Source organism: Bipolaris zeicola, assembly GCF_000523435.1.
Source record: "Bipolaris zeicola 26-R-13 unplaced genomic scaffold scaffold_20, whole genome shotgun sequence".
In the NCBI taxonomy this organism is placed as follows: Eukaryota; Fungi; Ascomycota; class Dothideomycetes; order Pleosporales; family Pleosporaceae; genus Bipolaris; species Bipolaris zeicola.
In genome coordinates this window covers 194267-208865 of record NW_006912069.1, presented here as the reverse complement: position 1 = coordinate 208865, position 14599 = coordinate 194267, and the positions used below count along the sequence as shown (strand labels likewise).

The window sequence follows — 14599 nt, the reverse complement described above, 5'->3', positions numbered from 1 at the left end:
TGTCCGGGTTGCAGAGGCACGTAATGGCATTAGCTATTTGGGCCGGGACACAGTAGAGATATTATGAGGGGAATTGCATGGAGGGCCGCCCGGTGGTGGCTGGCCTTATCAATTGGGCGTGCCACTGACCTAACCGGCATGGGAAGGCATACCAAAAGTGGTTGGCGTCTGATTCATGCCGTCTGCCGAGCAACGTCCCGTAAGCGGGCATTGCGATAGCAATGGCAAGACTGACATCTGTCTCTGTCGTGTTCTTGTTTCTGTAAGCGAAATGGCAGAGACGAAAGAGATGGTGGCTAGGCCCGTGATGGATGGTGAGACGATTAGTGCTCGGGCTTGATAAGAGAGAAAGTGGGGGGCCAAAGGATGGAAATCACGGTTGGCCTTGTGTGAGAGAGTGTGTGTTGTGGGTTGAGATGCGCGAAGCTGTGTGTTTGATTCCCGACGAGGTTGCGCGGGGCTGGCACGGAGGGAGAGTGGTGGTTGTTGGAGACGGGCCGTTGTCGGGCGGATTGCGAGCATGTGCGCTTAGGTAAGGCGAAGCACGTTTTATTGTGGCGTGGTGTTGGACAGACCGAGGATGGTTTTATGAAGCGGGAGAGGGATGAAGCAGCTACTGACGAATTGTGGACCGTACCTGCATGTGATGGCGGCTGTCAAGGGCCATGGCCGAGTGTGTAAGAGGCAATGAGATTTTAGCCGTCCCACCACGACGCGCTGCAAAGGAGCATGCATCCATCGTGGGCCGGGTAGGACGGGTTCTGGAAAGTCGGATGGATGCAATCTTGCAATGGATGGTGGCTGTCCATATCAGTTGGTGTGGGTGTTGGATGGGAGGGAGGGAGGTGAGGGGCAAGCCACCGCCCACCCAGCCGTGACTCGACCGTCCGACGAGCACATGGCGATAAGGGCGACCGGTAGCATAGACAGACACCGAGGCCGTCTGGTAGCGCCGGCGGCCACGCGAGCCGCAAATCTGGAGCAATGAGAGAATCCAGCTAGGCGACCGAGATTGGCTGTTTTTGGCGCCATCCGCTCGAACGGCTGGAGGTTAGTGGAGGCGACGAGGCCAAGCACGGCTGGCTGGCTCAAGGCTAAAAACAGCTGGCACATGGACATGGCCGCAGCATGGCGAGAGGAGGGATACGAAGACGAAGAAGAAGACGAAGAAGAAGAAGACAGAGAATACGAGGTTGGATGTGATATCATCTGTATATGCGCACATGGATACTTGGACCCATCCACACACCACGTCCAGACGGCGATGCGCGGTGATGTGAATTGCCCTCACCCCAGCCCACTTGCATGAATGGACATGGCACCCCCACTACCTGGTCAATCCATATCCAGCCCTTCCCAGCAACTTGGGCCTGCCTCGACCATCCCTGACCCTTGGCCCCGGACTGACATGTCTAGTGTGCCATGTATGTACACTCTTACCGACACATCCAGTTAGTGACCGGTACGCTCAGAGCTGCCTTGCCCGTCAGCACCACGGCCTGCTCTCATAAGTAATAACCCAGTCCCTGCGCCCGCTCGCCCGGGACAAAAAAGCAATCGGTTCCATCTCAGTCTCCGCAACTTGCAGCGACACCGACCACCGTGCAGAATCGCCTCGCACCTGTCCCTCTTTTGCGCTGCCTGTTCTGCCTTGTGTCGCCTGTCTGGCTGCCCTGTGCCGTCCTGTCCGGCGCCCTGCTGCCTTGCCCGACCCCCCGATGACCATGGACGACGACATGTACGGCACCGAAAAGAGCTTTGGGAGAGCCTCGCAGGGATCCGACTACTATGGCGAGTCCTCTCGCTACAATGAAGGCCTCGGCCGCCGCATGCTCGACAGCTTCAAGCGGGACCCCAACTTCGCCATGACCATGACGCCAAAGACAACCGTCGGCGCTGATAGCAACATGTTTGATCCAGAGGCTGCTGCAACAAATACTGCAAACTCGCCACTTGCTCGAAGGCTCAAGGGTCGCCACTTGCAGATGATAGCCATCGGAGGTTCCATTGGTAAGCATGCCTTCCTCTCCCACCCAACCACCTCGTCCATCCGCTGATTACGAACCCATCAAAAAAGGTACCGGTCTGTTTGTCGGCTCTGGTCAGGCACTAGCAAATGGTGGTCCAGCATCGCTCGTCATATGCTACTGTCTCGTCGGTGTCATGCTCTACACCACCGTCCACGCACTGGGCGAAATGGCCGTCCTCTTTCCCGTTGCTGGTTCCTTCTCCGCATACTCGACACGCTTCCTGGATCCCGCCTGGGGCTTTGCCATGGGCTGGAACTACGCTCTGCAATGGCTTGTTGTGCTCCCCCTCGAGATTGTCGCTGCCACCTTCACTATTGAGTATTGGAACGGCGACGCCGTCAACAACAACGCATGGGTCGCCATCTTCTTGGTCCTGATTGTCGTCATCAACTTGTTTGGTATCAAGGGATATGGAGAGGCTGAGTTCGTCTTTGCTATCGTCAAAATCACCGCAGTTATTGGCTTCATCATCCTCGGAATCATCATCAACATTGGCGGCGGTCCAGACGGCGGCTACATTGGAGGAAAGTACTGGCGGGACCCAGGACCCTTCAACAACGGCTTCAAAGGACTCTGCAGCGTTTTCGTCAATGCTGCCTTTGCCTTTTCCGGTACTGAGCTCGTCGGTCTTGCTGCTGCTGAAACGGCCAATCCGCGCAAGTCGCTTCCCACGGCCGTCAAGCAAGTCTTTTGGCGAATCTCCCTCTTCTACATTGTTTCGCTCACTGTCGTCGGTCTGCTCGTGCCATACAACAACCCACGCCTCCTCCAGGACAAGAACAACGTCGACGCCGTCGCCTCTCCCTTTGTCATTGCCATCCAGAATGCCGGTATCGAAGGTTTGCCCTCCGTCTTCAACGCCGTCATCATGATCGCTGTCCTCTCCGTCGGCAACTCGTCCATCTACGGTTCCTCACGCACACTCGCAGCGTTGGCTGAACAGAACCAAGCCCCCAGAATCTTTGCGTACATTGACCGTCAAGGCCGCCCTCTCGTTTCCATCGCTTTCGCCTCTTCCCTCGGCCTCCTCGCCTTCCTCGCTGGAGCAGAACGCCGCCTCCAAGACGCAGCCTTCAACTGGCTCCTCGCCCTTTCCGCCCTCTCCGCCGTCTTCACCTGGGCCTCCATCTGCCTCGCACACATCCGCTTCCGCCAGGGCTGGAAAGTCCAAGGCCACAGCCTCAGCGAACTCGCCTTCCGCTCGCAACCGGGCCTCATTGGCTCCTACATCGGCTTCGGCCTCAACATCCTCGTCCTCGTCGCCCAGTTCTACGTCTCCATCGCTCCAATCGACATGGCCGTTCTGTCCACCTCCCAGCGCCTCCAACGCTTCTTCAGCGTCTACCTTGCCCTCCCCGTTACACTGGCTTTTTATTTTCCTTACAAGTTCTGGTTCCGCACTTCGGTCGTTCGTTCGCACAACATGGATCTCGTCACGGGTATCAGGGAACTCAACATCCAGGCTCTGATCGAGGAAGAGCGTGAAGAAAAGAAGAAGTGGCCTAGGTGGAAGAAGGTCTACAAGTTCTTCTGTTGATATATGTAATCCTCCCGGCATATTTTTCTTTTTCCCTCGTCATATTTTCTTTTGACACAGCCGACTTTCTCCTTTTTTTTACCAGCGTTTAGCGACATGGCGCCTTACATTTACTTACCCACATATCTTTTCCCTTCTTGTGTTTTGCGGTGCTCCTCTGTGGTACCAGGCGGCATGTCGCCCTCTCCATCCGGGCACTTGCGCAGCCTTGCGAACCTCCTCTTTTTTTTTACTCATCTTCTTTTTATCTATGCTTTCACTTAGATATAGGGGATCTATATAGTAATCCGTAACTCGACCATATCAAGCTGCGTTATACCAGCAAAAAAGGCTACAACAAAAAATTTCAAACTCATATCAAAAAGAACAACTGTCTGTACCTCTTGTCGTTCCCAGTGCATAAGTTAGAAAAAATGGTTAGAAAAGCAAAAAAAGGATAAGACGATGAGGTCTTGCCCGGAATCGAACCGGGGTTGCCGGAAGACTCTGACGCCTGAATCAGAATCCGGAGTGATAACCGCTACACTACAAAACCGATGTCATTTTGGAAAATAGTTCAGTTTATGATGTGCAACTACACACGAACTGCAGAAAACAAATCGACATGAACATCTGCCATGTCCATCAGAACACGGCGTGAAACCACCAGTAACCCACAAATGCGTTCAGATCTCAATTAAAAGATTTTTCCATGTCAATCCAAGTGGTGGGGTTCCATACAATACATAAAGTGGGCTGGTGGGGGGGGGGGGGGGGCAATCGCGAGAACAGAACGCCATGTTTTTTTTTTGGCTCCAAAGCAACTTGTCTATCCCGAAATTACTAGATTTGTAGCTTCGCAAGTCATATTTTAAATCCAAGATTATTCATAAGCCTAAAAGGAAAGAAAAAAAACATCTTCTCGTAGATTGGTGTTGGAATACTCGTTTCTGAAAAAAAAAAAGAAAAAGCTATGCTAATACCAATGTTTTTAAGAAACGAAGAGGTAGTAATCACCCATGCTAAAGATGGCCCTTGAAGAACAGACTACGCTCATCGATTTCCGGGAACGTTGATGTTGGATTTTCAAATTGGCTTCGATTCTGTAAAACGTATTTTTTCCACCCCTAAGAATTATCAACAGCCTGAACAATTGCACCGTCTGCGCCTTGATCCAGCCCATCCAGCGTAGCCATATCCTCTTTGTTGAGTTCAAAATCGTATATATCAGCGTTGCCGACAATCCTCGAAGGATTGTCACTCTTGGGCAGCGGTACGAATCCCTTTTGCAGACTCCATCGGATGAGGATTTGGTTGGGTTCCTTGTTGTGTTTCTTCGCGATGGTGGCAAGTGTCGGGTCGTTTGCCTTTTCGTTGCGGACAATGGGGCAGTAGGCTTCGACTATGACGTTGCGTTTTTTGCAGTATTCGACGACTTCGCGCTGCTGGCACCAGGGGTGGAGCTGGTGTAGTTGGTCAGGTATGTGGGTAGTTGAATCGAGGGGGGTTAATACAAACCTCGATTTGGTTTACAGCAGGAATAGCATCCTTGCTGTCAATGGTTGCAATCTCCTCAATGTGTCCGATGCCGTAGTTGCTGACGCCAATGTCTCGTACTTTTCCTGCCTCCTTGGCCTTCTTCAGTGCCAACCACATTGTCTTCCTTGCCTCTTTGCCTCCATTCGGGGTGTGGATGAGGAAAAGATCCGCATAGCCATCCTTCCCAGCAAGCTTCTCAACACTTTCGATAACCTTTTTGTACGTTGACTCGACATCTTCGCCAGGACTCATAATTTTGGACGTGACGTAGATGTCCTCGCGGGGAAGCCCACTTTCAGCCAATGCCTGTCCAACCTGCTCTTCGTTGGCGTAGTACTGCGCCGTGTCGATGTGTCGATAGCCTGCCTCAAAGGCTTTCTTGCAAGACTTGACGCATACATCCTTGGGTGACAGATAGACACCAAACCCGATTTTCGGAATTTTGTACTGCGAATTCGGCAGGTCGAAGGTCGAGTTGATATCGAGTGTGCTTGCCGACATGGTGGATAGCGGGGTAACAAAGGTGGAGGAATGCTTCAACAATGCTGCTACTGATGGGCAATTGCTAATGTTACCGAAGGCAATACGTGAAGTGCAGAAGATTCGAGGTAATAGGAGCACACCAGATCATTTAGATGAAGTAGAGAGCTAGTTGCGCCATCGGTCCTTTCCATGTAGCTCTAAGCGCCGCATAAAACAGCTTTCATCTCATTAGTCGTGATGTCACTGCATGCATTGCCCAATGCCTTATGGTGGGGCTCGCATTGGAGCGGGGCTGAGTGTGCATGATGAGCGTTTGCCAAACGGACCCATTGAAGGCATGAATTGCGCCTTGATAACTGATGTGAGGTAGTAAAGCCATTCGCACAACGGCGCCTGTTCTAGAGTAACATCCAGAGCTGTTCGCGCTAGGATCGCGGGTCCCTGCTAGCCGCCAGCACCTCTTTGCCCTACTCAAAACCTGCACCGGCTTGGACAAGTCCCAATTAACTATAACAAGGCGTATGTCTTATCACCGCATATCTCAATCTCTTCTGTTTGCGTATTGTAGCCAGCGCTCTTGCCTCTTGGTGGCTACTGCAGACTCGGAAAGATAGGCAAAACAAGCTATCAATCCTTACCAAACCACATTGTTCCTATACGGTATTTAAATGAGTAGACTGTTACAAGGACCAAAAAGCTCATTGGAGAGATTAAATCTTCAAAGAGAAGCATGTTTGAAGATATTGGACACAGCTACACATGGGATGAAATATGGAACGAAACAATGACCTGTTCGTTTAAAAGGAGGGTGATTGATTGTAGAGAGAGAGGAGAAGAATATGGAGTCATAATGCCGCGGCGACGAACCTGCTGCTCAAGATTCGATTCCCGATTACAGCACAGCTTCCACTCCTCCATAGGCCCTCTCCTTGCAGCCTGGATGCGACTGCCGCGTTCGCCTCCCATCATCCTTATCCTTTATCCGCGACTTAGTTGATCTTCTTAAGCTCGACCTCGCTGTAAAGAAGTTAACATCGTGCGCCAAGTACATACGTATAAGAGCAGTAACTTACAAGATAAGGTCAGAGTTAGGAGGGATCAGACCAGGGAATGACCTATTTACATGTCAGCATCTGTGGTTGTACGATTTTTCACATAGAGAGCACTCACTGGTTTCCGTAAGCAAAGTCGCTGGTGATGTCCAACCTGGCCTTCTCGCCAAGCTTCATTTGCACAACACCCTCATCCCAGCCTTTGATGACACGGCCGACACCGATCTGGGTCTGGAATGGACCGCGGCCAGTTGTGCTGTCAAACTGTTTGCCCTTGTCGGATTGGGCATCCTTCAGCCAGCCCGTGTACTCCATGGTAACGGTGTCGCCCTTCTTAGGGGATGGGCCGTTGCCCTCTTGGATAATGGTCTTCTGGACACCCATTGCGCGTGCAGTTGATATGAAAGCTCGAGTTGTGAGACGGTTAAAGGAAGAAACGTTGAAGATAGGTCTCATAAGTGGAGCGAGAGGAGAGGTGAAGGAAAGATGGTTGGCAGGAGTGAGCAAAGAGGGTACAGTGGAGGGGTAGCTTTAGTGGGGTGGTGGGGTGGGGTAGAGAGATCGTCAGTGCACAGCCTCGTGCATCATGCAAGGGCAAGTACGACGAGTATGACCAATTGATCGGGCACGTCTTTGCCTTTTCGAGGGCTTCAGGTGGATAAGCTGCATGTACGGATGATGGCGTGATCGTGACCAAGTGAAGAGATCCTGGATAGCTGACCTCATCAAGGAGCAGCGGCTGCCTCGGTGCCATGTGCTTGATGGACACAGCTCCTGGATGGATATCGTAGTTTTCAACTTGTATTTACAATTACAAAAAGTCCTTTTTAGTATACATTGACTGCTAGTTTGCCCTTCTCTGTTGACTAGTGCAGACTGGTAGCGTCTGGCTGTCTCGTAGACCATTGAGCTACCAGTTTAGACATCCATACTAGCTAACCAAGCTATGGGCTATAATCGCCCATTTTTACCATCAAAATACCGTGCCCAGACGCCGTACTTATGCGGAGAGGAGATATTGTACAGCTATTCACATTCAAACTTCCGGTGTCATCAATTCATCCAAACCATGACTTGTTCTTTCTAGCCTCTTTCCTTGCAGCTTGCTATAGAAATATTAGCAACTGTTCGTCAATGTCGATATGAATGGTCGAGAGACGGTCGTAAAAGTGTATGTGGTGCGCAGCCGGCGGGGATAACGTACCCATTGCTCCTTGCAATCCCGATATGCTCTGTTCAAATACGCGTCAGCATCATTTCCCATCAATTGAAACTGTTATAACTGTAGCCGAAGCTCCAGCATCTTTCTTCTTAAGAAATTCCGACTCACTGGAAAAAGTCCGAGCACATAGCCCTCTCTCCGCCATTCCTCTTCAAACACCGTATGCTTCTATCCGCCGCCTCCTGACATGGATCGTAATACTCGCTGAATGCTTTGCTGTAGTAAGAATACATCAGTTGCTTGTTCTTATTCTCCACAATGTAGCTTCAGCTCGATCAACAGGGTGGCGTACTTGTCGAACTTGGCGGCTTTGTCACCGGACCATTCATTTGCTTTCGAGGGTGTGGGTTTCTCCGACATCTTGAGAATTTCCAGGATCTGCGCGATTCCGGATGTCCAAAGTCAATTGGGTGGAGAGTCGCTTGTACGTGTTGGGATGAATGGCGCGGAGACAAAGTCGGACGGCGGTCATTAGGAATGAGGCTGCGGAGGTATGTTATCGATAAGACGGTCTACCCCATGTGCATGCACGACAACGGGCACTACCCTGTCACACAGCGGGACCCAATCCGAGCGTCAAAGCATCTTAATTCAATGACTTCTGTTGATTTCTTCTTCTTTAATGTGTTTAGTGGGTCGTTGGTGTTGTGTACTCTGAGCCATCACGTGTACGCCAATTTTGGAGGCACCAGATAAAACCCGGGCAACACTTTCATCACAGTGTTAGGCAAGCAGTAAAATATGATAGAGAGATAGAGATTGTGATTATAGCCGCCAAGTCTCCAGTCCACAGTATCGCCAGGGTTTAATCCAAGCGGATGCCTGGTATTTCGTGGGAAATATGGCTAGCATGGGCTGGCTCTGATCATCTTGGGCTGAGGACTGTGCGCCTCTTCGTATGACGACGAATGGCGATCTGAAGCTCGGCATTCAACAGAACTTATACATAAAAAACTGTGTATCCAACACTAACACTGTCTACCTCGTTTGGAGTTTGCTCAGGAAAGAAAAGCAACTATGTCTTGTCCATCTACTTACCGTAGAGTAGGTATGTCTCAACATCTAGTTGAGCTGCTCAACAAGATAGCTCGGCCTTGACTCGTCGCAGGATCAACCTTGCAGATCAAAACTTGTGACTGCAAGTTGCAAATCAAGGGCAAGTCACGGCCACTCGATTTCCATCGATCACGGTCCGGCAAAGTACTGTAGGTCGCCTTGCAGTATCGTCTGTAGTTGTTGGTCAGAGAAGAGACTGGGCTCCAAAAGGCACTGTGGATTGGGGTAATATTTTAGTAGTGCAGGCAGTAGCGAATTGCAGATTTATGCAGGGTTTGGATGTGAGGTGCGCTGTGGGATAGGATAGTGAGGCCGAAGCAAATAGCAAGTACAACCGTCGCGCTCCTCGCAGCCATGGGTAGGAAGAAACGGGGCTCCAGGCCAAGGGACAGTGCCATTCGACAACGGTCGCACGCCCTCGGCGCTCTGTTGATAACTCTTTTGTTCTTTGGTCGGGGCCAAAACGGGACGCTGGCGAGGGCAACGTTACGAGTCGCGTGCCCACGTCATTGGTGTTGAGGACCCGTCACAGGCTGGGACGGCCCAATAGGATAATGCCATGGTATGGAATTGATATAGCTCGAGGAAATGGTTGGTGGTGGTTGACGACGGGGATTCGGGGCTGGCGCTAAAGACGGAACGAGGTGAGGGTGGAAGTGAACGGCTGCTGCGGCAAATGGACGGGGAGCAAGGGCAGAGGTGACCGAGCGCCAGCATACCTCGACTAGCAGGCCCGCACTTGCATGCATAACCACTGCCAGCCATACTTCCTAGTCCTTCTCTACAAGGGCAAAGTCCCATGTGAGCAGATGCTCCATCTTAGCATCTCCCGGCTGCCCAAGTCCGTGAAAAGAGAGACCCATCGCCCGCCGCCATGGACAATCGAGCGTCGCCGACCCCGCCCACCGCTCGCCCCAAGAATTCGTCGTCGTCCATCACGTCGGCCACCACACCTTCACATACCGCCACACCCTCACAGTCGGCCGCCATGTCCTCGACTTCACGGGCTGGGCGCGGCGGCACTCCGACCGCCAGTCGCTCTGCCTCGAAGCTGGCCGACGCCGACCGGCCCACACGCGCCGCCAGCAAGGACAGCCTCAAGCAGAAGATGCTGATGAAGAAGGACGAGGCGCCCCAGCCGAGCAAAGCAGAAGAGGTGCGCTGCTCTGCCCACAAACACAACCCCACGACCGTCTGTACTAACGCCCGCCACAGCAACTCAAGGCCCTCAAGTCCGAGTTTGACGGCCTCCGCAACCACCTCACCTGCAAGATCTGCGACCGCCTGCTCTACCAGCCCTTCACAATATCGTGCGGGCACACGTACTGCTACACAGTAAGCAGACCCCTCGCTCCTCTGTGGCCGCCCATTGCTAACATGCACAGTGTCTCTGCACCTGGTTCGTCAGCAACAAGGCCCGCAAGACATGTCCCGACTGCCGCATCGTCGTCAAGGACCTGCCCGCCCCCGCCTATGTGGTGAGTCAAGTCCAGCCATGCATGCACATGGTGCGCCCTCTCTAACACTGCACTCCAGATACGGGACATGACAAGTCTCTTCATATCCCGTGCCGAGCTGCTCCCGCTAGGCGAGAGCCTCGAAGAACACAAAAAGTGGCAGAGCGACGAGGCCGACGCTGTGCAGCAGGACAAGGATAATGAGGACCCCCGCACTGGAGGTCTCTTCAAGGGCTGCTTCAGGCTCGCCCACCATCAACGAGGCCCGTCGCTGCAAGTCGTCCGTGATCAAGAAGACGGTGTTGACCGCTGTCCGGTCTGCACCTGGGAACTGGAAGATGGTGGCTGCACTCAATGTGGACTGGTGTTTGACGAGACGGGCGAAGTCTCATGGGGCGACAGCTTCACAGGTTTCAGTGACATGGACGAGATGTCAGAGCACGACACAGACATAGACGCCGAGATGGACTTTGAGAATGGTGAATATGACGACTACGACGACGGTATGGGAGATTGGGGTACATACCCTCCTGACGACTCAGTAATGATGCGCCGTTTCCTGGAGGCCGGAATACCACCTCACGCAGCCGCGTTTGCCCGACGCCGTCCAATCACACATAGCGAAGCTGGCAGTCGGCGCTCTTACACCCAAAGTATAGTCTCAGACATTTACGGTGATGAGATGGACACAGTCGAAGAGGAAGACGAAGAAGGACTAGATGAAGATTCTTCTATGAACGACTTCATCGACGATAGTGGCGTCCAAGCAGCCAGCTCACCAAGCGACGCATCATCCACACCTGGTCCCATGCCTCAACCTTCAGGTAGCAGAGCACAAACAAATGCCAGAAGACGCCGCATCGTCGAGTCTGAAACGTCGTCCAACCGCTCAAGCGTCGTTGAAGAGGAAGAAGACGAGGACGAAGAAGATGCAGGGCCTATTCGTAGGGGAGTGAGGAATTCGGCTCAAACTCGTGCTCTACATAGGGCAAATGGTTCAAGATCCTCTCATGATAGGGCTTCGTCAGTAGCCACTGACGTCTCAAATGAGGAGGAGCTTGACGAAGACACTCAAGCCTTGCTGAGAGACGAGGGATGGATGCTGCAGCGGGATGAAGACGATGAAATGGGGGAAGAAGATGAAGATGACAGTGATGGAGGAAGAACGACCGTTGGGTGGGAACCGCTTGCGAACTCAAATGACAGAAGCCGAATGGGCGGTTCTCTAACACCTACTGCAGATCGTCCTCGGCCTAGTGCCCCGATCCGACCCCCTTCACGAACCGGCAATACTCGTGTCTTGAATGCCTCCCGTGGCTTGCGTCGAAGACCGTCTGTTCCTCCTAGCTCAGCAGCCCCTTATGAGGATGGTGAAGCAGACGACGATGACTCGGACCAAGATGGCGATATAGAGCTGGCCATGAATACCTTGCGAACACGCCGCTCACAAGCCCATATGCGAAGCGGAGCGGCCTTCTCAAATCCCACTGCCCGCTTCGTCAATCGTGGGGCTGCTCAAGTTGACGGGACAAATGAGGCAGATACTGATGACAACTCGGACACTTCGCAAGGGCATGCACGAGGAGCTCCTCGTGTACAGCGTCGGGAGTATGATCCGCGTATTAGTTGGATGTTTGCTGCGCATCAACAAGCTCTCCAACAGCATCAAATGGCAGGTGCATTGATCGATGTCGAGCCACGAGCCATTACCCCACTTTCTCGTCCCCGTACGAGGAACAGGAACCGACCAAGCCCGGCACAGGCATACTCTCCTTTCCTGCCCCCTACGCGTCTGAGGACACCGTTGATGGACAACACTTCAAACCTTGCTATGGACCCTCGCATGCCAGTGTCGCCGCCTCGGAGAAGCGCCATGTCTCCGGGATTTCCAGCGATGGCACATAACGGTAATATGAGCCGGTTTGATCGTGCTTCTTCTCTTAGCTCGAATAACAATGCTTCTACCATGACTCCTGGTTCGTCCACTCCCACGTCTCAACATTCTATCGATAGCATAGCACAGACACAGGCTGCTGCGGCTATGGATATGATTGATCGTCCGCAAAGCCGTGTCGGTGCTCGCCCCTCTTCAGCGAATAGCCGGAGGAACTCTGGCAATTTTGCTGGCGTCAATTCCTTTCCTCACGCTGGTATGGGATTGCACGTTCAGGGTGCGGCTTTGCCACCCTTTGCCGCCCGAGGCAACCCTTGGGCTGCGTTCGTCCAAGCACGTGGCGTGCGGAACCGCAATTCTCGCCAGCTTCTCCGAAATGAGTCTTCTGTCGCCACTTTGCGACCTGTGAATTCTCGTGTCAACGTTCGAGAAACCGGAGGGCAGCAACCAAGTGCGAGACCTCAGCCATCTCGTCTCAACCTCCGGCCTCAGCCTTCAAGACGTCAGATCAACGCTCAAGCCTCAACGCGTACTCTGCGTGCGAGTGAGCATGGTCGACCGCCTCCATCACCAACCCAAAATGTACAATCACCTGGCCAGCCTGCTGCTCGCCCAGCCCAATTGTCGCAGGATGAACGCAACATGCGAGCTCGAGAACTCATTGAGACAAGACGACAGGCACTCGGACAGCGTGAAAACAGCGTCCCTGCACGTACCAATCCATTCACGCAAGGCTTCCAGCGTCCAGCCAATCCTGCTGGTTCGCCTCAGATGCAACAGCCAACAACGGCACAACATATAAGGAGCAATTCTAATGAGTCGATCAATTCTACGGGCACGGTACAAGGCGGCTCCGCATCACCGGTGCTTGGCCGGCGTCGGAGCAACCGCAACTTGCACAACCCCTCCTCTCCCGGTCTCCATTCTCCGACGACACAAGGAACCTACACGGGTCCTGCACCAGCATACGCCAACAGCTACTACCGTCCTAGACAAGGCTCTGTGAACGGCGCACAAGCACCGTACGAGTCTACGTTAACCGCCAATACAAGGAACATGAGTCCCATGATGGCCGGTCCTCTCATTTAAAAAGGCACACTTCATTGTTGAAGAAGAGAAGAAAACATGATATTTTTCTTTTTTTGCTCTACCGGCGTTCGGGCAACAAAGATTGTACTTTCTTTTAGCATGTGGGGTGAGGGTGGGGGTTCACGGAGGTGCACTTACTCTCTCATGTATGAATGGATGAGACGGGAAACGAGATGAGATGAGATGAGATATGATCCAGACTTTTCTTTTCTTTTTTGCAATTGTGCTTTTTTCTCTCTCTCCATGTCTGCTTTGTTTTGTTTGAACGTTTGCTTTCCCCCTTGTTTAGCGGCATCATAATGCGGTCCTGTCTTCCAGCGAGTTTGTCCTTTTTTTGTTTGTCGTGTATGTCCACAGCATTTCACCGGCGTCATTCCTTTTCTTTTCGTTTTGGCTGCGCAAAGGGAAAGGGGGGTACTATACCATGACTGCATTGTGAAGGATTGGAATTCTTGAGAGAGAGGAGAGTGGAGGAAGATGGAGCAAAGAAGGGGAACGATACGATACGATACGAGAGCATCTTCCTATCAATATTCCAGTTGTCTTTTTCTTTCACCTCTGTATTTTCTTCATGTTTAATTCATGTAGTTTTGCATGTGTATGGAGTCGCAATGTGAGTAACTTTGATCGACCAAACTACAAGTTTTGGGGCTTCCCTTTTTTTTTGCTACTGTAATGTGTTGGGGTAATTGTGCATATGAATGCGAACCATGGTAATGCTCCTATTATTTTTCCGTGCCCTTACAAGCTGCTTTAAGAAGAAAAAAGGCCGACATGATCGACGTGTTGCCACACCTGTACCCACACCATCCCACACTGATGACCACTTATCATGAGCTTATGTGAAACAATAAGTGGGACTGATTACGCGTGTTAGCACACCACCTTTGGACTGATCCTACGTATGTATGTACACCTGTAACTTAGATCATGTACTTTATACACCCATATAGTCATACCAATTGTAATTCCATGTGATACTTTAACTGTACTACACTACCTTGATAATTTCCACAATTTCTGTAGATACTACAATGCTCCATACCGGGCGATATGCCTTGTTACCATGCGTGTCATATGTATGTCAACTCCAGAGTCTCTGCCGCACCAATGTATGTCACATGGTGTCAGCTTAACAATCTGGTTCCCATCTCCCAAAACCGGTACGCCCCGTCCCTACGCATGTGAAAGAAAACAAACATAAAGCAAAATATCGTAATAACAGTCAGTGCGCCTGGAAGATAGGTCGTGGGAGATGGGC

The 14599-nt window shown here is 52.0% G+C and overlaps 7 protein-coding genes across 7 annotated transcripts; 2 read left to right on the top strand and 5 right to left on the bottom strand.

Moving 5' to 3' along the window:
- Positions 1-810: 810 nt before the first annotated feature.
- Positions 811-1119, bottom strand: COCCADRAFT_23478 (uncharacterized protein; the record flags this gene model as incomplete). The annotated part of the gene is made up of 1 exon (XM_007710643.1): positions 811-1119. The coding sequence occupies one exon, from the start codon at positions 1117-1119 to the stop codon at positions 811-813; it is 309 nt and encodes a 102-aa protein (XP_007708833.1).
- Positions 1120-1718: 599 nt separating this feature from the next.
- COCCADRAFT_23477 (uncharacterized protein) lies at positions 1719-3567 on the top strand (the record flags this gene model as incomplete). Its single annotated transcript, XM_007710642.1, has 2 exons — positions 1719-2010; positions 2078-3567. 2 exons carry the CDS (start codon positions 1719-1721, stop codon positions 3565-3567), a joined length of 1782 nt encoding a protein of 593 aa, XP_007708832.1.
- A 1106-nt stretch (positions 3568-4673) lies between these two features.
- COCCADRAFT_2181 (uncharacterized protein) lies at positions 4674-5586 on the bottom strand (the record flags this gene model as incomplete). The annotated part of the gene is made up of 2 exons (XM_007710632.1): positions 4674-5009; positions 5065-5586. The coding sequence occupies 2 exons, from the start codon at positions 5584-5586 to the stop codon at positions 4674-4676; spliced, it is 858 nt and encodes a 285-aa protein (XP_007708822.1).
- Positions 5587-6557: 971 nt separating this feature from the next.
- Positions 6558-7004, bottom strand: COCCADRAFT_2180 (uncharacterized protein; the record flags this gene model as incomplete). The annotated part of the gene is made up of 3 exons (XM_007710631.1): positions 6558-6585; positions 6642-6683; positions 6739-7004. 3 exons carry the CDS (start codon positions 7002-7004, stop codon positions 6558-6560), a joined length of 336 nt encoding a protein of 111 aa, XP_007708821.1.
- Positions 7005-7678: 674 nt separating this feature from the next.
- On the bottom strand, positions 7679-8202 carry COCCADRAFT_33873 (uncharacterized protein; the record flags this gene model as incomplete). Its single annotated transcript, XM_007710657.1, has 4 exons — positions 7679-7726; positions 7825-7852; positions 7951-8058; positions 8135-8202. 4 exons carry the CDS (start codon positions 8200-8202, stop codon positions 7679-7681), a joined length of 252 nt encoding a protein of 83 aa, XP_007708847.1.
- A 929-nt stretch (positions 8203-9131) lies between these two features.
- COCCADRAFT_87143 (uncharacterized protein) lies at positions 9132-9296 on the bottom strand (the record flags this gene model as incomplete). Its single annotated transcript, XM_007710700.1, has 1 exon — positions 9132-9296. The coding sequence occupies one exon, from the start codon at positions 9294-9296 to the stop codon at positions 9132-9134; it is 165 nt and encodes a 54-aa protein (XP_007708890.1).
- A 476-nt stretch (positions 9297-9772) lies between these two features.
- COCCADRAFT_2179 (uncharacterized protein) lies at positions 9773-13338 on the top strand (the record flags this gene model as incomplete). Its single annotated transcript, XM_007710630.1, has 4 exons — positions 9773-10054; positions 10114-10233; positions 10284-10376; positions 10435-13338. 4 exons carry the CDS (start codon positions 9773-9775, stop codon positions 13336-13338), a joined length of 3399 nt encoding a protein of 1132 aa, XP_007708820.1.
- Between the last annotated feature and the right edge of the window lie 1261 nt (positions 13339-14599).